Here is a 27,684-nt window from a genome sequence, read left to right on the forward strand (position 1 = left end):
AAAGCATCAAGGTGGCCAATTAAACGCATACCTGAATCTGGAAACCTCGCTTCCCTGTTCTCCTTCCCTTCTGCCTGTGAGGCTGTATTACAGCTACCATATACTAACAAAGTGTATGTAAACTTTCCACTGGGAATGTGATGAAAGAAATAAAAGCTGAAATAAATCATTCAATCTACTATTATTCTGAAATTTCACACTCTTAAAATAAAGTAGTGATCCTAACTGACCTAAGACAGGGAATGTTTTCTATGATTAAATGTCAATAATTGTGGCAAAACTAAGTTTAAATGTATTTGGCTAAGGTGTATGTAAACTTCTGAATTCAACTGTAGATGATTCACAAAAAACAAAACTTTAGAATTTTTAAACACCAGGTTTAAAAATTACACATGAAAGAAAGGCCAATGGTTATCAATATTAGTTAATATTTCAAATCTATGTAAACCATTAAAACAAAAACAAAGCATCTTACCAACGTAAAATTTTATTGACATAATATCTCAATAACTTTGATATAATGTTGAATGCTCTGAAAATCTCATAAAAGATTAACTCATAGAAATGACTGTCCACATTAGTCCAAGAAAGTGTGCATATAGTAAAAGGTGTTGGGGGTTTGGTTACCTTGCTTGGCGGAGCAGAAGCTGGAGTCTCTGTAGAAACGTAGGCGGCTCCTCAGGTTTCTACAGAGCTGCTCTAGACAGGCCAATGCCTGAAACGTCAGGTAACTGACATCACCGTCAACATTCAGACCAAGAAGTGACAGGAGACTCTGGAGGGGAAAATAGCAATACATAAGAACAGAAGTTGATTTTGAATTTGGCAAGTCTTGAAAACATGCCAGAAGGACCTGCTTGAGCCGTTATAACAATCCAAATGTAGATGCTAAAATGGCTAAAATAAAACAACATTTGCAACACATCTCACTTCCTCAATGTGACATATTTCTAAATTAAATAGGATATTCAACAAGAAATAAAAATGAAGGGTGGGACTTGATTTTATTCAGCTAGAATTGATTCGAATGTGAAAGGTGGGCATCCCATACCAGAATGGCACAAACTATTAATGTGTTTGCAGTTGATTATGGAGGACCGCTACCCTCCAAAAACACCTTTGGTACCAAATTTTGACATGGAGGCTGAAGGTCAAGTTCACCCCCAAGAGTATCTCCAAGTATCCCAATGGTAACGCTTATTTTCCAAATTTAGTTTTACTAGGACTGGGTAAAAAATATATTTTCCAATGCATCGCGATCTTCTTTTGAACAATCTCAATATCGATTCTTAAATCCCAAGTTCGGTCTTTTACTCTATGGGCAACCCTTTACAAAGTGAGTAAATCACTCGCATATATGACCAATTATGCACTATGTGACTAAAAATGTCTGTGATTAGCCACTGGCTGGTAAACTTTCAGATTTCACTCACCAATGATTGAATAGTGTAGTGACAAAGAAGTTCCGCAGCGAGATCCTTTCACTGCATGTTGAGAATAAAAGTTTGAAAGTTCAATGACTCATTCTGTCATTGAAAAATGTCTCTTTTAATACCCTTTCTGTACTTTATAGTCAGTTGTTGATTAAACACAGCAAAAAAAAAAAAAAATGTAATTATAATCACACATAGCACAGATGCAATAAAGAAACGCATCCTCTCGTTAATAATCCGGTAGCCTTAAAGAGACAGTAGCGATTTAGCATTTGTTCTACATATCAATGTAAATACAGTACTTGTAAATAGTTCCAGTTATGCATTTCAACAATAAATATGTAAAATAAAATATATAGCATATATGCAATTAAATATAGGCAATTTTAAGATATTTATTTATGGAATACACAAAATGTGAAAAATTTTCAAAAGTTAAAATGTGACAAATATGATGAAAAACTAATGAAAATATAATTGATATATTATATCATTTATAAAATAACTATTTTATAATTGTACCTAGAAGGGCTACCAACTAGGTTAGAAGGTCCCTTTATAATTAAGAGCATTAGCTAAGAGAGAATTTCTTTCATATGGAAGCAAAATGAAAATTGTAACCAAAATATACCCATATGAATTTATATTTAATTGAATCAGAAACAATTTGAGAGCTTGTGAATCGGAAAATCTGAATCAATTCCCAGCCCTACTTGCTATTATTGCTGCAACCTTTTCTACATTAACATTAAATTACTGTGTCAAATTACTGTGTTAACTATTGGCAAGAGTTTAGAAAGGCTGCATTACCTACTGTACAACAGTAGCCTAATTGGCTACTGGCTATAGCTATTTGGCTAATGGATAAATATAAGCAGCTTATTTGACATCAGGCTTAAGAGAAAGCCATTTTCAGAGGTGAATCAAGTAGATGACTGGATGATTTGATTACAATTTGATAAATATATATATATATATATATATATATATATATATATATATATATATATATATATATATATATATTTATTTATTTATTTTTTCGGAATAACATGCATACACTAATGAATTGTAAACAATTAAGCCCAGAAGTGTATCTTGAAGGTAAATAGGGTTCATTTTGATTTAATATTGATTTTAAACTGTTGAAGTGATTCCACATTAAATTAGGCACTAAATAAAAGGCCACCTGATACTGACTTTTAATTTGACGTTGTGTAATTTGTACCAATTTAAAACTCCCTATCCCTCCAGTGGTACCAAACTCATTCCAGTGAATCTGGTTGATTTAATAAACTTAATTGAATTGATCAACTAGAGTCAGAATCAGTGCCGCCTTCAATTCCTAAACAATTAAACAAAAGATCAAGAGCGTTAAGGACAGATATAAGGGGTGACTGAAGAGAATGTTTCCAAAGCAATTTCAGACATTTTATTGTTACACTTAAATATTTTCATTGAGGAAATTGAGAGTAATTTAACTCTGAGAGACTATTTCAGATGCATCTGTGACAAAACACACATTGTACAGAAATACAGCAATGCTTATCACTTGTCATTTTAGTAGAAGCATTTAAAGCCAAGTGTCAGCTTGCCAGCTAATCATCACGGTGCACCCCTCAACACAAGACATGATTTCCCGCTGTCATTCCAATACTTTCCAGACATGAACATATTCTACAACCACTCAGATTCCATAGAATTAAATTGTTGTGAATAGAATGGAACTGGAATTATGCAGCCCACAATATGAGTTTCATCAGTGTCACTCTCCCATGACACCTTACATAGAACTTACAAGGTCTCATATGGGTAAACCCACATGATAATTCAAAGACAGAAATGAAATGTCAATCTTACTTGCACTGTACTTGGCCTTTGTAGGAATATTTCAGCGGGGAAGTCTTGCATGATGACATCACGGAGAAGCTCACAGGTGGTTCGCACTAAAGTGTGGTTGTCGCATCTAAGTGAACTAAGGATTGAGCAAGTGACAGGTCAATTTACCATTAAGACTTTGATATGTGTAATGAGAGACATGTAATATACTAGTGAAATTACAAGAATACAAATACCTTTCGTTTGATGACAATATATGTCGATCTGTTGTGTTCAAAGACAGCCATGGAAAAACAGAGAACTTCAAGCATCTAATAGACGTACTGACTGTGTGACAAAATAAATCAATAAAAATTCTCAAATAAAGCTCAAATGCATAGAGGTCTAAGCATGAGATGAAATAGACTCAGGTTCAGAAGATTTTCAGCAAATAATGACTTCAATTTTGGTCTGTTCCTCTCACAAATCTATCTTGGCTATATGGCTTCCGAAGACTTGGAAAGTTGAGCATAAGTCATGATGTGGACAACTTTATTATACTTTAATGATTTTATTTTTTGTCAGTTTTTGAACTTTTCAGACCCTATGAATGTTCAGAGCAGTATATAATTAGTGGTCGATCGATATATCGCAGAGGCCGGTAAATCGGCCGATTTTCGGACTTTTATCATTATCAGCATCGGCCGATTTTCTGACTTTTTTCATTATCAGCATCGGCCGATAAATTTTCCCATTTGCCTGATTTGTTTCTTGAGGGCACTGAGAATCGCCTGCTTGCATGTGAAGCGACTGAGACATGTAGACAACCAGTCACGGCTCGTTTTGTTGTTACGTGCCATCGTGTTACTACAATAATAGACCAGTGTGCAACACAGTCTCATTTAAATGGTCCACATATCAGAGCCGCGGCAGACGCGTTTGAGCTCATAATGTTAAAGAGCTCGCCTATTTCATCTTCACTCTCCCTCTAAATGTCTTATTCACTATGTACTGTATTTACAATTGGTTTTGATTTGGTATTTTTTGAGAAAATGCGACTGCTAACGTGAACATGCCATCCATGGTTGCTGGACTACAGTGTGTACTGTTATTTCCTTCTTCCTAATATATTAACAATTTCTTCATGTGCAAATAAATTACAAAATTTTTATGACTAAACAGAAATCAGAAGAAACTGCTATCTACCATTTAAAATACAATATTATTATTTTTTAGAGTCTTTTTTATAAAGTTAAAGTTTAGTGTGTAATTGAGTAAATATAGTGCTAAGTTTGTTAATTTGTTTAGCAATTTTATGTTTGTTATTTACTATATATAATTGTGTGATATATTGATATTGTATCAGCATATCGGCCACCCTGCTCTCTGGATATCAGTATCGGCCATTAAAAAGCCCATATCGTTCGACCACTATATACAATATCTCATTTTTGTGTTCCTTTTAATGAGTTGAAGTTCCCCTTGAAAGTTAACAAAAAGTATTTTGATGTTTTGAGAGTTGTCACGTACCTGATACTCTGGGGGTTGGAGCATCTGTCTGCTTGGGTTTACTGCACTGGAAATATCCCCTAGCCGACGAGTCCTCTTCTGAGGACACAAAAGCAGCTGTAGTTGAAGGCCTAATCAAAAACTAGTACTTTCCTTGAATCAGACAGTCTGCTTATGTTCATTCAGAAGGTAGAGTAAGACAGCTATTCAACAGGCCTATGTGGCAGCCTTGAAAATAGAAGTAATGTCATCGACATCTAAAGTAATCTGTGGAACAGACAGATATAAAATCAATGCAACATGTTTTTTTTTTTTTTTTTATACCTGTCCGCCGCAAGGGAACAGAGTATGACTGGTAGGAGGTGGTGGGTGGACAACTAGGCAGGACCTCGGGGAGGTGGAAGAGCTGATCGAAGATGCCGTCTACGACTGTTCGAAGGCGAGGATCCACATTAGGCGAAAGCTGTGTTAGGAATTCGACAGCCCCTACATCCTGCAGCATTTGTGCTCCGGTTGGGTGCTTTGACATGGCACAGAAGCCAAAATTAGATACTGCTCAAAACATGTCATCTAGTAGAATAATCTGGACATTTTTTCCTTGGATTCTGACATCCCCTTGTGTGCTTTTTTTCCAAATCTGATTGGGGATGAATAATGCCTTTGCACATAGACCCATTAAAACATCACTCCCTGTCATTGAAAACATCTCATTTAATGCAGCCAAGACACTAAAATTATTTTATATACATTCAGTGCATATTATTACCCTGGACAATGTGCTGATCAACTCTAGAACCTCCTCTTGCATTGGAACCTCAGGAAAATTAAACCATTCCAGAAGGTAAACAAATAGCATCCTTTCCTGGACCAGATCAGGAGTGGAGATGAGACCATGATCCAGTTTGCTTCTTATATTTTTAAGTGCCCGAACTCTGATTTCCACTAAGGAGTGACCTAATGGAAATAAATAAATGAATTAATAAAACAGTGCAATGCAAAGTTATATACTGTGTACTGTATATTATAGCTCTTTTCGGTTTGGTGAATTTGTATAATTTCACACACACACACACAAAAAAAAAAAAAAAAAGATTGCTTTCTCAAGTTTACAAAAAGGTGCAGTTATATGTTATTATCATCAACTAAATCACACACACACACGCGCGCGCACACACACACACACACACACACACACACACACACACACACACACAACAACAACAACAACAACAACAACAACAACAACAACACACTATCTTTTTCATGAATGCAAGGTAGAAGTAATACGAGAGAATACACTAATAGTAATAAGAGAGATAATTACACATTATATAGATGGTTATTTATCAAATGATCTGATCTACACGTACTGTAAACAGCTTCACTTTTGGTTAGCTTATCAAGCTACTTTAAAAGTCATCTTTCTGATACATGTTTAACTTCCAGAAACCGGCGAAATATCGGACAAAACCGTCTTACCGATCTTCTTAAAGAGCGACGACAACTCCATGGTCATCTGTCTCTCCGGTGAAAACCAAAACAAACTACACAACAACAGTATTCTGTTAAACGTCACATCCTAGCCATCATTGCAGCAGCGCGCGGGTTTGTTTCAACTAGCGCGCCACTGTCAGGCACTTCCGGTATATGTCAATGAGAAAGAAAGCTTTGTTCAGATAAACTTCACACAACGGCTCGAAACAAATAAACATTTTGCCAAATAAATAAGTAAATAAATGTATATTCACGTCATGTGTATCCTATTTCATTTGTATTCTCCCCAATGAAAATGTACCATGGTTTTACCATAGTGTAGTAACTACTGTATTTTGGAAAGATGTGTGCTCGAGTTGTAGATTTGTGCTAAATAATCTATTTTGGGAGTGAGGAAGTTTACATTACTTTTATTACAACTGGATCAGTTGTATGTATAGTTTCTAAATGCTATTTTCTAGGTTTTCAGTCTGCTGATGTTTTTAACAAATACCTAGTTTGTTTAAAAGAAACCACAGTTTGACATTGGATCTATCCACGATAAAGAGTCATCCATGATTTTACCTGTGATTACTTTGGTATACAAAATACCACAATATTATCAGTTCGATTGTCTCATAGAAACAGAGAAGTTTCTGACACGTTGCTCGTAAAAATATTGTTTTTGGTGCCTACATTCAGTTTGCTTTTTCCTACATTTGAAGGATCATTGTTTGGAAAAACAATATGAGTTTTAGAAGACTAAATATGACCTACCTTTATTGATTTCTTGGGTGGCATTTGTACTGTGAATCTTTTTACCAGCTAGAAATGTCACTGTTTATTACAACACAGATAACTTTATCAGCTACACTGTTTACACACAAGAAAAGTAAATAAAACTCAATACTGTGAAAGGAATACAGTGATCTGTTTGGTTTTTAAAAGTGATCAGTAGAAGAGACACTTTTGAGACATCAGATGATTTCTAGTTCCTCAACAGTCTTGCCAGCATGCTAATCCTCTATCAAACATCAATAATCAGACAAATTATAACTGGTGTGCAAAGACTAAGCCTGTGCATATGATCTTGCAGGCGGTATTTATTTGGTGACTAACATTTTCACACACTGGACTGTGACATATGACAACTCAGTGGGATCCTCATATGTGATAATTAAAGATGTCTAGATTTTGATAGATAACTGTGCATGCACATGTCTTTTTACTTAAAAATGGTCCATACATTATAGTACATGACAGAGGACAAAGATGTGTTCCACTTGATTTTGATTAAAAATGTACTGTGATTTAAATGGATAAAGGGATAGTTCACCCAAAAAATGAAAATTCTCTTATCATTTACTCACCCTCATGCCTCATGACTTTCTTTCTTCTGCAGAACACAAATTAAGATTTTTAGAATATCTCAGCTCTGTAGGCCATATGCAAGTGAGTGGTGTCCAGAACTTTGAATATCAAAAAAGCACATAAAGGCAGCATAAAAGTAATCCATTCGACTCCTGTGGATTAATCCTGATCATCCTAAATGTCTTTAGAAGCAGTATGATAGGTGTGGGTGAGTAACAGATCAATATTTAAGTCCTCTCTTACTAATCTCCACCTTTGACCAGCCTTGACCAGTAGGTGGTGATATGCACAGAGAATGTGAATTGCTTAAAAAACTAAAGAAGTGAAGGTGGAGATTTACAGTATAAAAGGACTTAAATATTGATATCTTTCTCACCCACACCTATTATATCACTTCTGAAGATACTGATTTAACCGCTGGAGTCTTATGGATTACTTTTATGCTGCCTTTATGTGCTTTTCCGAGCTTCAAGTTTGTAGCCACCATTCACTCACACTGCATGGACCTATAGAGCTGAGAAATTCTTCTAAAAATCTTTTTTTGTGAGTATGTGTGTGTTCTGTAGAAGAAAGTAAGTCATACACATTTGGGGTGGCCTGAAGGTGAATAAATAATGATTAACAAATAATATTAACAACACTCATTTTATTTTATTTATTAGTGTATTTCTTGCCAGATACTGCCAATGTCAGGTGATTGCTATTGCTGCTGTTATTACTAGGACCACAGTGTTTATTGTGTTTGTATCCTTGACAAACAAGTCAAGCTCTTGCTTTTATTCCCAAATTATCAAACTGAATTTATGTGTATCTGTGTTTCAGTCCTGACAATAGCAACATACAAACTACAACACTTTCTGCAAAACTGTGGGGTCTGATGAACCCACAATCTATAAAAGATTGATTATATAATATTTCTGGTTGATTTCAAAGGACACATCTTCTGGATAGCATTGGATGAGTTACCCTACCTATATCATCAGTCTTTATATAAGAAGAGTAGTATGCAGCGGATGAAATATGATTTAAACACCTAAATGTTCACCATATGCTCACTGTGATAGACCCTGGTGGTAATCAGGCTAGATCTGAGATCAGTCATTCAAAGCATTCCAGCCTGCGGAAACAGACTGTACCTGCAGATGAATGTGTCCAGGGTTCAGTATGATTCATCACCTTTTCTGGTTCACCAAAGTTTCACTGTTGAAATCATTCTATTTGTCTAAAACACCACAGTGCTGTGGTCTCCTCCCCAAGCAGTCTGACCAGTTGATATGGCTCTCAGCACATCCCTGACATAAAGACCTTTAGACTGATTTCCCTGTTTTATTTTCCACAAGGCTGTCTCTTTCTGATATGTGAACCTGCGATATGGAAGGGGATCGCTCTACCCATTCTTCTCCTGCTGTGAGATAAATTGCTTGGCTGATTAACCAAATTTATCACCCTGGCTTGCACCCATGCTCCTTCTCTGACTCATCATGAATATTCTGCACTAAAAGTCCAATATGGAGTCTAACCCAAACACAGCACTCGGAATTGTTTGATTTTGCATTTTGATTTTGTACCCATATGTGATGATCCTATTTCTTATTAACTTGTTTTTTAAATTCAATGGGTTCTTTTTGTGACCCAAAAATGGGACACAGGTTTGTCCTGATAGGGTTGCATACAGCAGGGGAAAAATACTAGAGAAAATAATAAAATGCAACTAACTATATAATTGTTCATAGTAAGAAAAGTAAAATAATTAGGTTTGTAAACTTTTAAAAGGGGGAAGATTTTGTTTTGTTTTTGATGACAAAGGCCATGCATTTAATCAAACTCTACAGTATTTTTGTGCCAATGCATCTGTTACTTAGTAGAATCTAGCCAGATTTGGTAGATGCCAACTTGGGCAGGTTGTGTGACATGCCCTCAACCTTATAAACCATAAACTAAACTATGCATGGTAAAACAATAATAATAATAATAATAATAAATAAATACTAAAATTTCATTAAATATGGGTTCACTTAAAGGGGTCATGACATGAGGAATCAAATTTTCCTTGATCTTTTGACATATTGAACTTTTTTTTCTACATATTGTTATTGTAAAAAAGAATTCAAAACTTCCTCACTGCAATAAGAGCATTTGTTGAACCTAGCTGTCAAATGACTCGTTCTTTACTTCCTACACATTGTGATGACACACTGTGGTAGACATTTGCATCTGACTGCCTCCACAACAACACATCAACACCTACTTTACCTTATCACTCCCGTAGCCCCACCCAGAAGTGGTGATCAGTGAGAAGGCAAGGAGTGAGCATGCAGGTCAGTCAAAGCAGAGAGCCAATCATAACAGTGGGCATTTAATGTCAAGTCTTAAAGAAGAAGCAGCACCAAAACTGAGTGTTTCTGACAGAAGGTCAAAATGAGGGAGAAAAATTATCATGTTTTACAAATATTTGACTGTTTTTGTGTGTGTGCGTGTGTGTGTGTGTGTGTGTGTGTGTGTGTGTGCAAAAAAACTTTACTAATATCATAATTGAACCTCAAGGAACATATTAAAATAATAAAAAGTGCATGTCATGACCCCTTTAAAATGAGGACAAAGGCCATGTGTCCACCAAAGGCCAGCATATTTTTTTCAATTGTTTGCAATGGGAGCACTGCATATTTAAAAAGTCAGCAGCGTGACGAGGCGCCGAGCGTCTATTCCACGATGAGCGCTGCACGCTTGACGTTTTTTCTGGTCGCCGAGAGATGAAAAATTTTCAACTTTGGGTAAAACGCAGTGCTCGTCACTGTCACTTTTTACCCAGCCGTCCAATCACAGTGGAGGAGGGGCGGGACAAATACCACACCGACCAACCGTCACATCCTACTTGTACAACGACTGAACAACAATGGAGGAGAAGTTTGCTGGTCTCTGAGTATTCATGTCTGTACCAGATGACATTCCCGGACTACCACAATATTAATATGAAAAATAATGCTTCAGCCTTCCCTTCTTCCAGAGCAAGGGCCAGAGCAAGTACTCTTCCTTGTGCCGACATTTTTACATTCAGTACTTGTTGATAACACAAACTATCTGCAAAATTAGGTGCTTGCAACACATTACTTCCGTAGATATTCCGTATCATAGCAACCAAAGCGTCTCAGCTGAAAAAAAGTTGCGCCTCCAAAGCGCTCTCTTGCGCTCCTAGCTGGGCGTTTTCAGAAGACCGCCTGGCATTTTCAGCTGCAAGAAACCCTTTGGTGGACACATGGTCATAGTTTGAGCCAACAACAATGGGTGCTTCTCATTTCTTAAATTGTTCATCCTCGTTTCCTCGCTCCTCCGTCCTCGAGTTTGTGACCCGAACCGAAGTCTGCCATCATGAAGGACGTTTCAGTTCTCTAAAGTGTCTATTTGCAGCCTGATTTCCTGTTTCCACTCTTAATATTTCCTTTAATACTACTTAAAATAATAGATACAAATTTATATAAATGTTGATTTCATCACAGTGATTTGGTCACGATGAATGTCAAAGAGTGCAGAGAAGGATTTGATCCAGAGGCGGGGTCTGCCGATCGCACTTGTTCCCTTGTGAAACCATGGTTACTGTAGTAAAACCAAGGTTATTTTTTCTAAGGGAAGGTTAAGGTTAGGTTTAGGGGTAGGGGTTAATGTGGTGTGTCCGTGGGACTCTAAATAAACACAATAAACACACTGCAGTGATGCCTATTCTGTATTTTAGTATTTACTGTAAATATGGGTGCAAATAGTATCTGACACTGTTTGCACCAGGGTGTAAATAGCATATACCATTATTTGCACCAGGGTGCAAATAGCATCTGCCTCCTCTAAATGCACTGCGAGTAGGTAAGGATCGAGGATGGAGGAAGCTTGCCGAGGACACTTGAGCAAGGAAGCCAAGGAGCATATATGGAAGACTTTTTGGTCGAAACACCTGATGCATGCATAAATTCTCCTCCCCTTCACATCTGACACAACAATTTTAACAGTTTCAGCTTTGCGATTTATATAAACCATAATCGTCACACACTTTAACAGTGCATCTTGAATTATTAGTTTTATTATGAATATATTCATAAATCAAATTTCACCAACATAATGCTAAGCACTCCAGTGTAATGAAGCTGTGCAAAGACAGCACTCTGAAGTGAAGCGTGAGTGAGCAGGACATTCCACTTTACAAATCTGTCTTACATTGATTCCTCCATGTTCCTCCTGTTTGTCAATCCATTCCATTTAATATATTGTCCAGTGCAGTTTTTGTTTGATCCCCTTGACATATTCCATCTCTATTTAGCGAGTGTAGGGTAAATCGGGGCTAAAGGCACCCCTTAAAAAAACAATGCGTTTAATAGGGGCCTATAGCCCCTGCAACAGGGGGGCTATTTACCCCAAATATTATCCTTACACTTATTGGACAGTTATTGAAAAATATTTGTTTTAAAGACCTTAAATAAAACTGAAAATGATAAAGTATTTTATCTCAAAAGAAATGTGTTAATTCCAGGGATTTTCATTAGCTACATTTGCAACATTTAAAAATTAGAAACAAATCAACCTTTAGACACCACACACAACAGTGACGTGCACAGATCTTATCAGGGACAGGAGTGGAAGGATAAAAAAGGGCCCCCCTAGGGAGATGGTGCCCTATGTAGACTGCGTAATATGCGTATAGGGAGCTGCGGTACTGTGGTAGCCTAATGGTATTTTTCTGTAAGTGATTAGTCTAATGGCTTATTAGCTTTAACAAAACCAAACTGGCTTTCGCTGAACCAGACAGCTCCTTCAGTTAATGTCAATATTCTATAAAACATGAATTTAACTTATATCACTGAAAACGACTTGACCGCTCCCATTGTAATTAATAAATCTGTCTACACTAATGGTACATGATGTCGGAAATGTGGTAGCAATCGAGTATTGTTCTTTTGATGAACTTACAACACAATACATGGAGTGGACTTTTTATCTGACCTGTTACTCGTCTGAGGTAATGGCACTTCGATGTTCCCGGGCGAATTCAAAACTGCATTTTTTGTTTTCTTGAAGGGCACTCCTATGGGAGGGGATGCCACTCAAAAATAGCATTTGGAGCACAACAAGCCACCATGGCAGTACCTTTGATTTGTTAAAAAAAAAAAAAAAAAAAAAAAAACACACACAATGTTGCAACGTCCATTCTGTAAGTGTTAAGATAAAAGCTGTAGGGAGATTCTCATCTACAGGTCTGGATTTTAAATAGTGTCTTAGGGCTCTCAGACCTTTTTCTTGGTTGGTATTGGTATATACAGAGCCTCCACAACCATAATTACCAAATAAGATGTATTTTGCAATTTTGCAATGTAATGTTGATTTTAGGACATTTTTGTCTACTTTTGTACAATAATCCTTTTTGGTACTGTGTTGGGTGGCCACCAGATGTCCAAAGCAAAACCAGTTGAGAACCACTTCTCTATTTGGCAGTTGATTTAAAGATCATTTGATCTTACTCTTAGTCCTCCATGCACAAGAACATTTCTAAAGGGTGAACGTAATATCAGAAGGTGCATAAGTGCCGTAAACAGGCATGCACTAATGACTCATTCTGAAATGCACAGAATACAACATGTCACATTTTAACATTACACAACCAAACTATCATTATTACATAAGAACACAAATTCAGTGTGCTTACTCCAAGCACAGTCCACTGAGTTCTTCAAAGCACATTAACACCCAAATGGACAAGCTTAGTATAAGCACTATGAGTACAATGTTTTACATGCTTATGTAAATATTGATGATATTTTCTCCACATGCTGTGAATTTGATAATTGCATTCAGCTCAAGTCGTACTATAGCTGACTCATTACATCTGGCGCAGCTCCAGCTCTTTCAGGTGTAATTAATGCAAACTCTCTCAGATCCTTTAAGGACTCTCCATGTGGAATGAGCAAAGGTTTTGAAGGACTGGCTCGCAGATTGCCTTTCCTGTATGCTAATGCATCTGCAGCATGCACTTGTTGGTTTGAAAGGAAAGGAGGGCACAAGCTAAAGAGGTAAACATGATCAATCCAATAAATGACCCTGGACTGGAGTGCAAGAGCCGCTATATCAAGTAATCTCAGACAACAAAAACCCAAGAGGTCCCACTGGTATCATCACTGTCTGACATGTCTGTAATACACGTCTTCCGCTCCACTGCAAGTGTTGAAGATATTAGGGTGGGCATGGAGGGACCTCTGACAACCGCCCCCCAGCGAAAACAGTCAAGCTGAAGGACTAAATCAATGTGAGGGATGATAATATCCATTTAGGTTAACACAAAGAGCATGTGTTCTCTGAATCTGTGTCATAAAGGAAACCTGTCATTTTATCATCAAAAAATACAAATCTGTCTTTATTTATTAAAGATTCTGATTTGCCTTCTTAAAACACATTAACTAAAACAAGACTTTAATGATTTTTAAATGCTCTCACAAGAAACAGGCTTTTTTTCTCCTTTCTAGATATAAGTGGTTGAGCCTGATAAGCCCTAATGGGGGCTTGTAATTAGATTCTAAAGCAGGTTCACCACAGCATTTTATTATCTTGACAGTTTAACTGTAAGGGGAAAAACAATATCTTGGAGTGTAAGGTTCAAATAAGCCCCAAAACAGTAAACACATTACCCACTTTACAACTATACTGACACTAATTTGGCGACCAATGAATACATTAAAGTTCCCACTTTATCTCTGATACACTACACCACTTTAGAAAAAAAGAAGATAGCAACCTGACAGTCTAAAAAAAAAAAAAAAACACTAAGCCAAGAAAATATTATGAATATATAGATGTGTTTATATGTGTCTGTTACTGTAGGAATTTGTAAGACTCACCCTTATCTATTTCAGATTAATGTCTATTATAGAAGAAAAAACACTGTTGGTAAAAATAATGCACCACATAAACTCACCTAAGGGTTGCTGTGAGAGTTTAATAGAGAAGTTTTCACCTTTTGAAGGAGATTTGATCAACTTAAACTGCAACGTACCCAAAAGGCACAACATAATTTCATCTTGTTTGTGCGTGCTTTATGGCCATAAGTCATGTAGTTGCTTTCTACACACTTCCAACAGCTAACACCCTTAGTTATGAATAATAAATGATATATAATATATAATAATACAAATATTCCAATAATATAATAATATAAAAAAATAAAAGCTTACTCAAGTTTAAAGATGACACCCTTTGAGTCATATTCTTATCTTCTGGTAAATGCATTAATTTACATAACACATTCTGTAAGAAAAAACACCTTTGTAGGTGTTGTTCCCCACCAAATGTGAAGGATATTTAAAAAGGATATTTCACATCATAAATAAGTGATCTAATATGTTTTACATTTTAGATAATTAAATAAATGTTCTAATAGGAAATAAATAATCTACTCTCTACTCATGATTAAAACTTCACACCATGTTGTTTCATATAATGTGATGTGATTGTACCTTAATTTGCATAAGATTCTATGAGAAAAAAACAGTTGACCATCAAATGTGAAGCTTAGCTACATTAATCTAATGTAGGTACAGTGCATTCAAAAAGCATCCAGACCCCTTCATTTTTTCACATTTTGTTATGTTGCAGCCTTATGCTAAAATGCTTTAAATTATTTTTTTCACATCAAACTACACTCCATACCCCATAATGACCGGATGGGGACCGTCGGTGGACAGCCATTTCCAGGTCTCTCCAGAGATGATCAATTAGGTTCAAGTCCGGGCACTGGCTGGGCCACTCAAGGACATTCACAGAGTTGTCCATAAGCCACTCTTGCATTGTCTTGGCTCTTTGCTTAGGGTCATTGTCCTGTTAGAAAGTAAACCTTCGGCCCAGTCTGAGGTCCTGAGCACTCTGGACCAGGTTTTCATTAAGGATATCTCTGTATTTTGCTGTGTTCAGCTTTCCTTCATCCCTGACCAGTCATGAAGTCCCTGCTGCTGAAAAACACCCCCACAGCATGATGCTACCACCATCATGCTTCACCATTGGGATGGTATTGCACATGTGATGAGCGGTGCGTGGTTTCCTCCAGACATGATGCTTGGAATTGAGGCCATACAGTTCAATTGTCATTTCATCAAACCAGAGAATCTTGTTTCTCACAGTCTGAGAGTCCTTTAGGTGCTTTTTTGCAAATTCCAAGCTGGCTTTCATGTGTCTTGCACTGAGGAGAGGCTTCCATCTGGCGACTCTGCCATAGAGCCCAGATCGGTGGAGTGTTGCAGTGATGGTTGTCCTTCTGCAAGTTTCTCCCATCTCCACACATGATCTCTGGAGCTCAACCAGAGTGACCAATGGGTTCTTGGTCACCTCTCTTACCATGGCTCAGTTTGGCCGGGCGGCCAGCTCTAGGAAGAGTCCTGATTGTTCCAAACTTCTTCCATTTAAGAATCATGGAGACCAATGTGCCCTTCAATGCAACCAACATTTTTTTGTAGCCTTCCCCAGATCTGTGCCTCGAGACAATCCTGTCTTTGAGCTTTGCAGGCAGTTCCTTTGACTTCATGGCTTGATGCTCTGGTATGCATTTTCAGCTGTGAGACCTTATACAGACAGGTGTGTGCCTTTCCAAATCATGTCCAATCAATGGAATTTGCCACAGGTTGACTCCAATCAAAGTGTAGAAACATCTCAAAGATGATCCAGAGAAATGGGATGCACCTGAGCTAAATTTCAAGTGTCATAGTAAAGGCTCTGAATACTTATGTCAATATGATTTTTCAGTTTTTTTCTTTTTAATAAATTTGCAAAGTTATCAAAAATCTGGTTTTTGCTTTGTCATTACGGGGTATGGAGTGTAGATTGATGTGATTTTTGATTTTTTAATAATCTAAAATAATAATAAGTATAATAAATAATCTACAGTATACTACATAATAAAAATATTAGGATATTATTATGTATTAATTTGCATAGCAAGATTCTGTGAGAATAAAACATTGTTGTATGGCTTGTTGTCCACCAAATGAAAAGCTTTTATGTTGGTATATTCAAATAAATAAATAAATAAATAAACACACAAATACACAAAAATATAATAGGCTGTAATATAATAGGCTATAATAAGCTATAATCAGGGTTGGGAGGGTTACTTTTGAAATGTATTCCACTACAGATTACAGAATACATGCTGTAAAATGTAATTTGTAACTTATTCCGTTAGATTACTCAAGGTCAGTAACATATTCTAAATACTTTGGATTACTTCTTCAGCACTGGTAGATTTTTTCACTTGTTTTGACTATAAAAACTCTGTCAGTACAGTAAAACAAAATACACATGTTAAAAATACATTCTCTGAAAAACCTAAATATCTTATGTAGTGTTGTTTCTAAAACAAGATTAATCAAATTGATCTTGTTTTAAGGATTTTTAGATATTTTTACAGGAAAACAATACAAAAATTATTATCAAGAATATTATTTTTTGCCCTAATATCAAAGGTCTTACTAGAAAAAAAGAAATTATGATCCAATGTAAATTTTCTTGATAAAAAATATGATCGTGCCTGGTAACATGTGCATGTAAAATGGCTAGAAATAGCATTTTAACTTAGCGTAAAGCTTACAATTTACACAAGGTTTATTTCTATTTCTTCTGCTCCAAACTTACTTCAAACTTACTTCTCTGTCTGCTCGTATGAATGTAACACATCATGAGAAAAAGTTTCACCGCTGTTCAAATGCACTTTGGATCGCATCATTTATTTGTATACATTTTTCCATCTTAAAGTGAAATTGCAATAAAATGCAATGTAATCTCTTCAGTAATCAAAATACTTTTTGAATGAAACTGTATTCTAATGACCAATTATTTAAATTGTAACTATTGTGGAATACAGTTACTTATATTTAGTATATTAAATAGTAATCCCGTTACATGTATTCTGTTACTCCCCAACCCTGGCTATAATAAGCTATAATAAGCTATAATATAATATAATATAATATAATATAGACTACAAATTGGCGTACATACACATCCCAGTCCAGCCACCCTCCTCGCTCTTGTTATCCTTTCAGTGTCTTTTCCCATAATGCAACAGTCAACAAAGGAAAAGGGAGAGGAGACTGTAGCCAAAGTGGCTAGCTAGCAAAAAAACTGAAAATAGTAATGGACTTGTCATGAAACTTTAAGGAATGTCTCTCTCATCACACAGCCAGATGCAGATGAAGAAAAAACAGCCTCGGTGCTTCATGTGCATGAGATGAGCACAGATGAGCAGTGTGTGTTTATGTAGTGAAACTGCTCTTGTTCGTGTGAATGAGTTGTAGATGCTTTAGCTAATGGTTAGCAGTCTATTATCAACAAGCTAATGCGAAATGCCAGTGTCGTCGTCATTTTCCACCCAGATCTTTCTTTTGAAAACGAAAAGGGGGAATCAATTCTCTAAAGTGGTAAGTGTGAGTAACTTGTGTTTATAGGTGAATATTCACAGTCTCTAGTTGTGGCTGACATATGAAGGTCCCTTAGGATGCTAGCTGAGTTAGCTCACTTCAAGGCCTGTTTCTTTTGTGAGACAAAGTTATAAAGGTTGATGTGACAGTCTTGTAATGAATTGATCTCACTTGACTCAAGAGTTTTTATTCTATTCTGGCGCTATAGTTAACGACATAGTTATCATGTCGTTACAGCTAAATGTGTTGATGCATAGGCCTGTCAGGCTTCATATAGGCTGTATTGACTGCTGATTTCAATGAATAATCGAAATTATTATCTGCAAATGCATTCAAAACAAACAAGTTTGTTTTACAAGGCAACGGGAAAGTATGTTTATATATATATATATATATATATATATATATATATATATATATATATATATATATATTTGTCATCTACAGATTAACTTGTGAGTCTGAACCTTATATTAGTGTGTGATCCCTTGATTATGATTATATCAAAGTCAAAAAAAATAAACATCTGATGTCAGACATATTTATTAAGTGATAGACAATGGCTGAAGTTTATGTTGCCAATATATTAAGTTACACAGGTTTAATTTGAAGTGTTAACATAAGTTCTAATGAAATGGGCAGCCTGTCATCAAATGTGTTTTTGTAAAATTAGTAGAATGTGCCATCCAGTGAAAGTAAAGATGCATTTTGAGCTCTTGTAAATATAAACATTCAGTATATAACTATGTAAATGTGATCATTTTTATGTGGAACTGACATACATTAAAAATTGGATATATAAGACTGTCAAAATGTATAAATTTTCACTTTAGGATGTCATTTATTAGGAATGTCATCAAATATCTATACATCAATTATTTGTATGGATAACAGCGTTATTTTCTTGATACATTTTTTTAGGCATTGATATATTAATATTACCTGACATTTAAATTAGAAGCCTAATTTGTGTGTTTTCCAATTTACTGTCAGTTGGCCCTCTGTTTAATGTAGTCTGCCGTAATAGCTTTGAGAGGCCACAAGGAGATGATTTAACATTTAATGAACTTAATACTGAAGGACGCTTCGATGCAGTACAAGTAGCAGTCTAGTCCAAAGTTGTGAATCAAGTCACTATAAACAAAAGTCACAAAGGTTTTTGTACTTTTTCAAGAATGAATGTGACGAAGTGACATTGACGAGTTTGCAGGTTAGTGTATAAAATGGTGTAATCGATATAAACTGAACTCTTGAAATTTTGTGCAGCCTCCAGAGTCGTAGCTGGGCACTACCCACAGATGCCAAGCAGCGATGGTGTGCCTAGATGCATAGAAAAGAATTGATTCTAATTTTAGAATGCGCCATGTTGTTTGCCAGATGCATTCATTGTGTGACCCTCTTTAAGTTACCCTGCCTCTGACACTTTGCCAAAGTTTTTTGAGAAATATGTATGAAGAGTTACAAACTGTTCTGCAACGAATAGCCCTATTTATATCTGAAAAAATGCTCTTATATATCGATAATCATTGGGAAAATTTTCTGATTATCGATGAGTGAAAAAGCCATCAATCCCAAGCCTATAATTTATGTATGTTTTACATGTAAATACAGTATAAAGCACCATGTTTCATGGCTAGTTCACTTTTTAATTATACCTTTTATCTCACCTTTTATAGATGACAAGGACTATGGTGTTCACATGACCAACATTTCCCATTCACATGGGAAGATTCTGCAGTTAGCATCTAACGGTCAGCAGTTAGGACCGTCTCATGCCCTCACCTGCCCAGGTGTGTAAGGATGAAGAAGATCAGTCTCAAGATGATCAGAAAGTCACTTAACATAAAGGGCAAAGAAGATGGGGATTTTGTCATGCTCCAGCAGCCATCTTTAGCTGCTGAGTTCACCAAGGACGACTCTGTCTTTGGAGGTTGTTACACTAAAGCTCTGGTTGGTTGTGATCTTAACGTGGAGGATGAGAAGGGTTACAAGAACAGATCGAAGAGTGAGAGTCTTATGGGCACTCTAAAAAGGAGGCTGTCTACAAAACAGAAAGCTAAAGTCAAAGGGGGCCCCTCAGCAGTGGGCTCTGGAGATGACGATGACTCCTTCTCTTCCTCGTCAGTCCCAATAAGCTTTAATGAAGTCAAAGCCCAGCGCCCTTTAAGATCCTCGTCTCTCCGAAGCCATCATTACAGCCCTTCTCCATGGCCTTTCAGGCCTGTGAGTTCAGAGGAAGCTTGCATCAAGATGGAGGTGAAGTTAAAAGCCATGGTCCACTCTCCCAACCTTAGTCCCTCCCTCAATGGCATCAGAAAGGAGATCCATGATGTCCAATTAGAAGGTCTGTTCCAAGATCAGAGAGACTCTTTGAAGGACATGGAGGCTCAAAGTGGTAACTTGCATTTGAACATTGAGGATCATGTGCCTATTGGACTCACACCTCAGGACTACATCCAGTACACAATGCCTTTAGATGACGGAATGTACCCTGGTTCATCCCAGTCTTTTTGCTTAGATGTCCCCTTGCCTATGGAAGTGGTAGATCAAGTCGAATCTAACTCGCTTCACATGGACCAGGCCCAAGATGATCTCATGCCATCAGACATTCTTATGGACCAGTCAGTGAATGGGCACCTACCTGGTACTCCATCAATGGTCTTTTCCAATTCCAGAGCCGATACACCTTTATTTTCTCCCTCACTCTCACCTCTTTCCACAATTGAAATTCCAAGGACCCTCTCCGGATTCAGTGGTGCAGACTCTCACGTTGTGGAGAGAGTGAGGCATCATCTGAACTTTGATCCCAGTTCTGCTCCCGGTGTTAGCAGAGTGTATGATTCTTTCCAAAACAGTGGACCCATGGTTGTTACAAGCCTTACAGAGGAACTTAAAAAACTGGCCAAGCAGGGTTGGTACTGGGGACCTATAACTCGATGGGAGGCGGAGGAGAAGCTAATCAACCTTCCAGATGGTTCCTTTTTGGTGAGGGACAGCTCAGATGATCGCTATCTCCTCAGCTTGAGCTTTCGGTCACAGGGAAAGACGCTCCATACCAGGATTGAACACTCAAACGGCAGGTTCAGTTTTTATGAGCAGCCAGATATAGAAGGTCACACTTCCATAGTTGATCTCATTGAACATTCTATAAAAGACTCGGAAAACGGTGCGTTCTGTTACTCAAGATCGCGCTTGCCAGGGTCGGTCACGTACCCAGTTCGGTTGACCAATCCTGTCTCTCGGTTCATGCAAGTCCGTTCGCTGCAATATCTTTGCCGATTTGTCATTCGACAGTACACACGGATTGATCTGATTCAGAAACTGCCTTTACCAAACAAAATGAAAGATTATTTGCAGGAGAAGCACTACTGAACTGACTGCAGTGGGATACGGTAGTGAATTGCACTTTTTGTTTAGTGATGCATTCTTAAAACAGTTTACATGTATGGAGGTAAAGGCTTGACTTGTGTCAAAAGCATAGGGCAACTATCTGATCTTCCCACAAATATGAGCGTAAATTTGTTGTTGCTCAGATTCAGTGTTTAATTTTCAATAGGGCTCGTCATGGCTGCATGGTAAGAAACATATTCAGGATTGGGATGCCATTCCTAATGAATTTATAGGCATACAGATTATATGAATATGAATAGCAGATGCTGTTTTGAAAGCTTGGATTGAGTTGTGCATTGACAGGCAAAACAGTTATGTTGCTGTAAAGCTTCAGTGTTTGTATGTTCTGTGCTGGAAAAATATAATGTCGGCCAAATTTTTGGCAGGTTTCAATGGTTTTCTCTCTAATAATCGGTACGTTTTAATTAAACTGATTTTTGGTGGAATATGTGTAAAACTGTATCAAAGATCGATTGACAGATTTAGTGAAAGAATAAGTATTTATTCAGGATTTATCTTCTACAATTGCTAAAAGTAAAATGTTTCACTTAAAAATGTACTTTAAACATTCTTTCTTTGCGATTCATTACATTTTTGTAGATCTGTGCAACAACAAATTGAGTCAGTCGGGTATCAGAGCGCCAAAAAAGGAAAGACTGTGAATCACATTCAGAACAGACATTATAGAAAAATACTTAAAAAATGAGAATCTTTGATTTTCCAAAAAGGGAGCATGCAAAGAAGAAGAGTTGTTGTTTTATTTTTATTTATGTTGTGTTGTTTGATTTATGCAGTATTCTGTCCTGTCGAAATGATTGTACCATTTGATCATATTAAATCATTTTTGGCTCATGATATTATGGTTCATGAACATATTATTTGTTTTGTTTTTAAACACCATGTTAAAGAGAGTTCACCCAAGAATAAAACATGTCATCATTTACTCACCGTCATGTTGTTCCAACCCCATATGACTTCCTTCCGGGATGTTACGCAAATGTTAGCCTCAGTCACCATTCCCTTTCAGTGCATCTTTTTCCATACAATGAAAGTGAATGTGATTTAAGCTAACATTCTGCCTAACATCTCCTGACATCTACAAGTCATGCAAATTTGGAACAACATGAGTGTGAGTAAGTGACGATAATTTTCTTTTTTGACTGAACTATCTCTAAGTATTAGATTTTTCCAATTGTAGTCCTGGATGATTGTTGTCAGTTTTTATTGTTGTAGTTGCTCTGGTTGAGTGAAGGAGATAAAGCAGGAATTGTTTGTGACAACCTAGCCAAACCTGAAAGCACAGTTTTATAGAGACATTACACCTTAAATGGCTTTTTTATACTTGAACCATAGGCAAACATTTAAAGAATTAATCTGCAAATATCCCAGAGGAGTTATGCATTCACAATTAAAACAGTCTGAGTCAATGTGGGAGATTTTTCTTTCCTTTGCAGAACGAGAGCAGGTTTTCCCTCACCCTCTGCCCTCCATAATAGCAGCATGTTAGCCTGTCAATATTTCATAAACTCTGCTTCAAGCCAAAAATTTTGCATTCAGGCATTTGAGAATTCATTCACTGTTGTGCATTTTGTTTTGTTTTTTCCAACACCACTATGCCTTTTCACTTACCTGTAATCACCTCTCCTATCACCTAAATAGGAATTGTCTGTTGCTTTTTTTTTTCTTCTTTTAATGAGAGCTTTCATTGGGCTTTCTTATAGAAAAAACAAATAGTCTTTGGAAACTAATTTTTTGAGGTGTCGTTAATGTTTTTTTTGTGCATTATAGAAATAACTATCAGCTCTGGATGTGACTATAATGAAAGGATAAAGGAGCTTATAAATGTCTCTTTAGCTGACATATTGAATGTGAGTCAGAGCCAGAATTTTTATTCATGGTTTTCACACCACACATGGTGCATTTTATGGACCTTTAAAAAAAGTGCCAATTGGCGTTCACGGAAAACATTGAACAATAAAGTGTGAAACACCTTCGGGAGACTTTGAAGGTTAGCTGTCAAATAAACACAGTTTGCCACATTTAATATTATTAGTGAAAACAAACCCATGGAATGAATTCCTTAAAGGGATGGTTCACCCAAAAATGAAAATTCTCTCATGATTTACTCACCCACGTACCATCCCAGATGTGCATGACTTTCTTTCTTCTGCAGAACACAAATTAAGATTTCAGCTCTGTAGGTCCATACAATGCGAATGAATAGGTACCAAAATGTTTAAACTTCAAAATTTTTTGTCATGAATTCTCCTCCCTGCCCATTAGGGGGCGATATGCACGAAGGATATGAATCACCAAAAACAGAAGGAGAATGTGAAAGTGGAAATTGACTGAGCAGGGAGGAGAATTTATAGTAAAAAAGGACTTAAATATTGATCTGTTTCTCATCCACACCTATCAAATTGCTTCAGAATATATGGATTTAACCACCAGAGTAATCTTGAGTACTTTTAAGTTGCCCTTATGTGGATTTTGGAGCTTCAAAATGTTGGCACCCATTCACTTACATTGTATGGACCTACAGAGCTGAGAAATTCTTCTAAAAAAATCTTTGATTGTGTTCAGCAGAAGAAAGTCATATACATCTGGGATGGCATGAGGGTGTGTAAATGGTCATTTGGGTGAACTGACCCTTTAAGTGAATGTTTTATTTGTGTGATGAGTTTGTTTTAAATATGCTTATGAGGGACCAATTTGAGGTGGAAAATGCTCCTTAAAGGGATAGTTCACCCATTAATAAAAATATTGTCATCATTTACTCACCCTAATGTTTTTCCAAAACCTGTAAGACTTTCTATCCACTGTGGAACACTAAAGGAGATGTTGGCCTCAGTCATTTTTTTTTTTTTTTTCTATTCTATTTAATGAAAGTGAATGGTGATTGAGGCTGACATTCTGCCTAACATCTCTTTTTGTGTTCCACTGAAAAAGAGATACAGTTTGAAACAACATGAATGAATTCATTGTAATTTTTTTGGCAAACTATCCCTTTAACACACCATAGACGTTTGGGTTGTGGAGAAAAATGCGCTCTCAATATTGTTGGCTCTGTTTGCTGTATTTGAATTGGCAAAGTTGCCATTTTTTCCCATTAAATTAAGGCTTGGTTAAGAGAATTTTCTTCTCAAATTAGTTGCTAGTGTCTGAATTACTTGTGAATTGTGTGAGAGAGAGAGAGTGAACGAGAAAGCAACAAAAAGAGGAATGTCTTAGGCATGGCACAAGCTTTTCAATTAGTTGAAAATGCGTTTACTAGAATGTGGAAGTTGACTAATGCAAAAAATAAATGTGAAGTGTTTGATTTGTTTAATTTCCTTTATTTTTGCCAAATGTGTGGAACATAATTAGATAAACACTGAAAATGTTCAGTGTTGTCTGCAGTGTGTGATCATGCATTTTTGAAAACATTGCCAGGACTCCATCATGTTCAATATTGTTTTCATAACCTTGTATGTATGTTGTTGCTTGTTTGAATTGCTGAGGTATTTTAAAATAATGACAGTCAAGCACTTAACAAGCTTCACTGAAATATATATATTTTTCTGATCTCTATTCTGTTGTCCTTGTGCTGCGAATGAAGGTGAATGTTTACATGATATATTTAGTACAATTAGTTCTCTTTGTTCATAATATCTCTTTCAAAACATCTTGGTACAATTTTACAAAAACATTTCTGTAATGTGTCATACACATTTGTTCTGCTTTACAATTATGATTGCCTTTTTTAATTGCAAAATGGGGGAGATAGAATGTCACCTATAGTAGGCCTATGTATTCACAGTGACTTTGGTATCCTCTTGAGAAAGTCAGTTGCAAAAATTGAAGTCAATGTTTCTAGTTAGTGATAATGCTCTGAATTCAAACCTTTGTCAAAAAGGGTTTGCTCACTCCAGTTTACATGTCAGTTATTGTTTTGTCAGTTTGAATTAATGAAAGAACCAATAGTGTTTTCTTGCACATTTGAGTACTGTTGAAACATTTTTGTATCTGCTGGTATGAATTATGAATAAAAAAGCTATTCAAAACTTTTTGTATTTTCTTTATTTTTAAACATATTTCTCAGAAAGAAAACCAATAATCATTTAAAATTAACAAATGGTTTCAATTCAAGCTATGAGTTTTTGTATAAATGAAGAAAATTCTTGGACAAAGAAATGTGCAACTTGTAAGGCATAAAGTAGTTGGAGTGTGGTACGAGTTTGGGTTCCTAATTACAACAACAGCTCTTTGGGCATTGAAAAGACATATTTGTTCTTTTCCTGGGCATGAGATGTTTTATTCATTTTGTCATGTGGTGATAACTTGTCACAGTAGGATACCTCCCTCATGAAAATAGCACGCCCTTTTAAATGTGCTGCACCGAGTGAGTCAAACTTTCAGTGTGAAAAGAACCTCAAGTTTGTTTGGTTTTATTGTACATATCCTGTTCCAGGATATAATTGCTGTTATGGATCCGTCATCTTATGTATTCACAGCTTCAGTCTGTGAGAGTATCCAGTATACACCCATGGGTTACTCATACATTGTTTAGCTAAAAACATTATCCAACCATATTTAATAAGTATTGCACATACATACTTAAAGGGATGATTTCACTCAAAAATCTGCCATCATTAACTCATGTTTTTCCAAACCCATACTATAAAAGAAATGTTAGGTAAAGTGACAGCCTCAGTCACCATTCACTTTCACTGAATGGAAAAAAAGTAGTGAATAGTGACTGAGACTAACATTCTGCCTAACATCTTCTGCGTTCCACAGAAGAAAGTCATATGGGTTTGGAACAACATGAGGGTGAGTAAATAATTACTATCATGGCTATAATGGTGAACTATCGCTTTAAACCCCCAGTTTAAAAACTAGTTTATCCAAAGTATATACAACTTACTTCATTAGCTAAATGTTGTCAAGAAGCCAAAATATCTTCAAAGATTTGCTAGTGTTGTGTGAGTTTCAATTAGATTTAAATTGCCGTTTGGTTTGTTTCGTAGTGAGAGTTTTTCTTTCTCTCTAAAGTCATCAATCACATGTCTTATTTCTGAGATTTATGACTTAGCCTTGCCATCTGGTCCTCTGCATGAAGTTCCATTTGTCACCAGAAAGCAATGGATGATGAAGACAACTCAAATTACCCAGTGAACATATCTATGGCTTAAAAACGGCAAGACAGAAGGAAATTTGTTGGTCTGCAGCATAATGAGACCCAAAGTGCCTGCTGGCACCAGATGTTTGTATTTGTGGGTTACTAAAGGTTTACTTTTGAGACAAGTCCATGATCCCATGCCAACGGTCTAATCACCACTGAAGCTATAAATATAACTAATTTACCAAGCATAGTTAAGTAATGAATTAATGGCCTTTTCACTTTCATTTTGGTGGCATAAGTTTTTTTTTTTTTTTTTTGGCTTTTACAGTAATAGTTCACCTAAATTAAACTTCTGCCAATATATCCTAACCCTAATCTATATTATACATTATATCATAACCATCTAATGTTACACCAAACCCGTATGATTTTCTTTCTTCTATGGAACACAAAAGGAGATGTTTGAAAAGTGTTTAGTTTGCTCTTTTCCATACAATGAAAAAATATAGTGACAGGGGCTGCTGTCAAGCTCCAAAATGTAAACAACAACATAAGTCCATATAACATATGGTTATGTTCAAAGTGTTTTGAAGCCACATAATAGCTTTGTATGCGGAATAGGTCTAAATTTATGTTGTTATTCACAGCAAATCTTGTTCATTGCTGTAGCTCTCAAACCTTGTTTGCTTTTGTGCACATTCAAAATTGTTGCAACATGTCAGGTCAGTCATTATGAGCATCGAATGCTATATAGTGGAGGTCAAGATTGCTATCAAGTTTAAATTTGTGTCTTATATGAATATTTATTGAGCACTTGAGTTGATCATGCTTTTTTTAAAGTGATAATTTGCCCAAAATGAAAATTCCATCATCATTTACTCACCCTCATGTCATTCCAAACCTGTATGATTTTCTTTCTTCTCTGGAACACAAAATGAGATGTTAGGCGGTGTGTTAGTCTCAGACACCATTCACTTTAATTGCAAAGAAAAAACAATAACTTCAACATTCTTTAAATTTTCTCCTCTTGTGTTCCATAGAAGAAAGTCATACAGGTTTGTAAATTATGACAGAATTTCCATTTTGGGGTGAATTATTCCTTTAATAAACTTTTCTTTAGGGGGATTTTGTGTCAGACTAAGGGTACATT

General features: G+C 36.3%; 2 protein-coding genes across 2 annotated transcripts in view; one reads left to right on the forward strand and one right to left on the reverse strand.

The window, feature by feature from the left end:
- Positions 1-6,377, reverse strand: part of rttn (rotatin) — a 59,875-nt gene extending 53,498 nt beyond the window's left edge. The window contains exons 1-7 of the mRNA XM_051686926.1: positions 6,240-6,377; positions 5,527-5,714; positions 5,085-5,280; positions 4,782-4,859; positions 3,509-3,599; positions 3,294-3,408; positions 628-775 (exon numbers count right to left, since the gene is read on the reverse strand). Of these exons, the coding sequence (XP_051542886.1) occupies positions 628-775; positions 3,294-3,408; positions 3,509-3,599; positions 4,782-4,859; positions 5,085-5,280; positions 5,527-5,714; positions 6,240-6,276 (853 nt within the window). The 5' untranslated portion in view covers positions 6,277-6,377. The remainder of the gene's footprint in view (positions 1-627; positions 776-3,293; positions 3,409-3,508; positions 3,600-4,781; positions 4,860-5,084; positions 5,281-5,526; positions 5,715-6,239) is intronic.
- An 11,323-nt stretch (positions 6,378-17,700) lies between these two features.
- On the forward strand, positions 17,701-22,285 carry LOC127434307 (suppressor of cytokine signaling 6). Its single transcript, XM_051686954.1, has 2 exons — positions 17,701-18,040; positions 19,717-22,285. Exon 2 carries the CDS (start codon positions 19,841-19,843, stop codon positions 21,410-21,412), a length of 1,572 nt encoding a protein of 523 aa, XP_051542914.1. The 5' UTR covers positions 17,701-18,040; positions 19,717-19,840; the 3' UTR covers positions 21,413-22,285.
- Positions 22,286-27,684: the final 5,399 nt, after the last annotated feature.

The sequence above is a fragment of the Myxocyprinus asiaticus genome, chromosome 44 (genome assembly GCF_019703515.2).
Source record: "Myxocyprinus asiaticus isolate MX2 ecotype Aquarium Trade chromosome 44, UBuf_Myxa_2, whole genome shotgun sequence".
Classification (NCBI taxonomy): Eukaryota; Metazoa; Chordata; class Actinopteri; order Cypriniformes; family Catostomidae; genus Myxocyprinus; species Myxocyprinus asiaticus.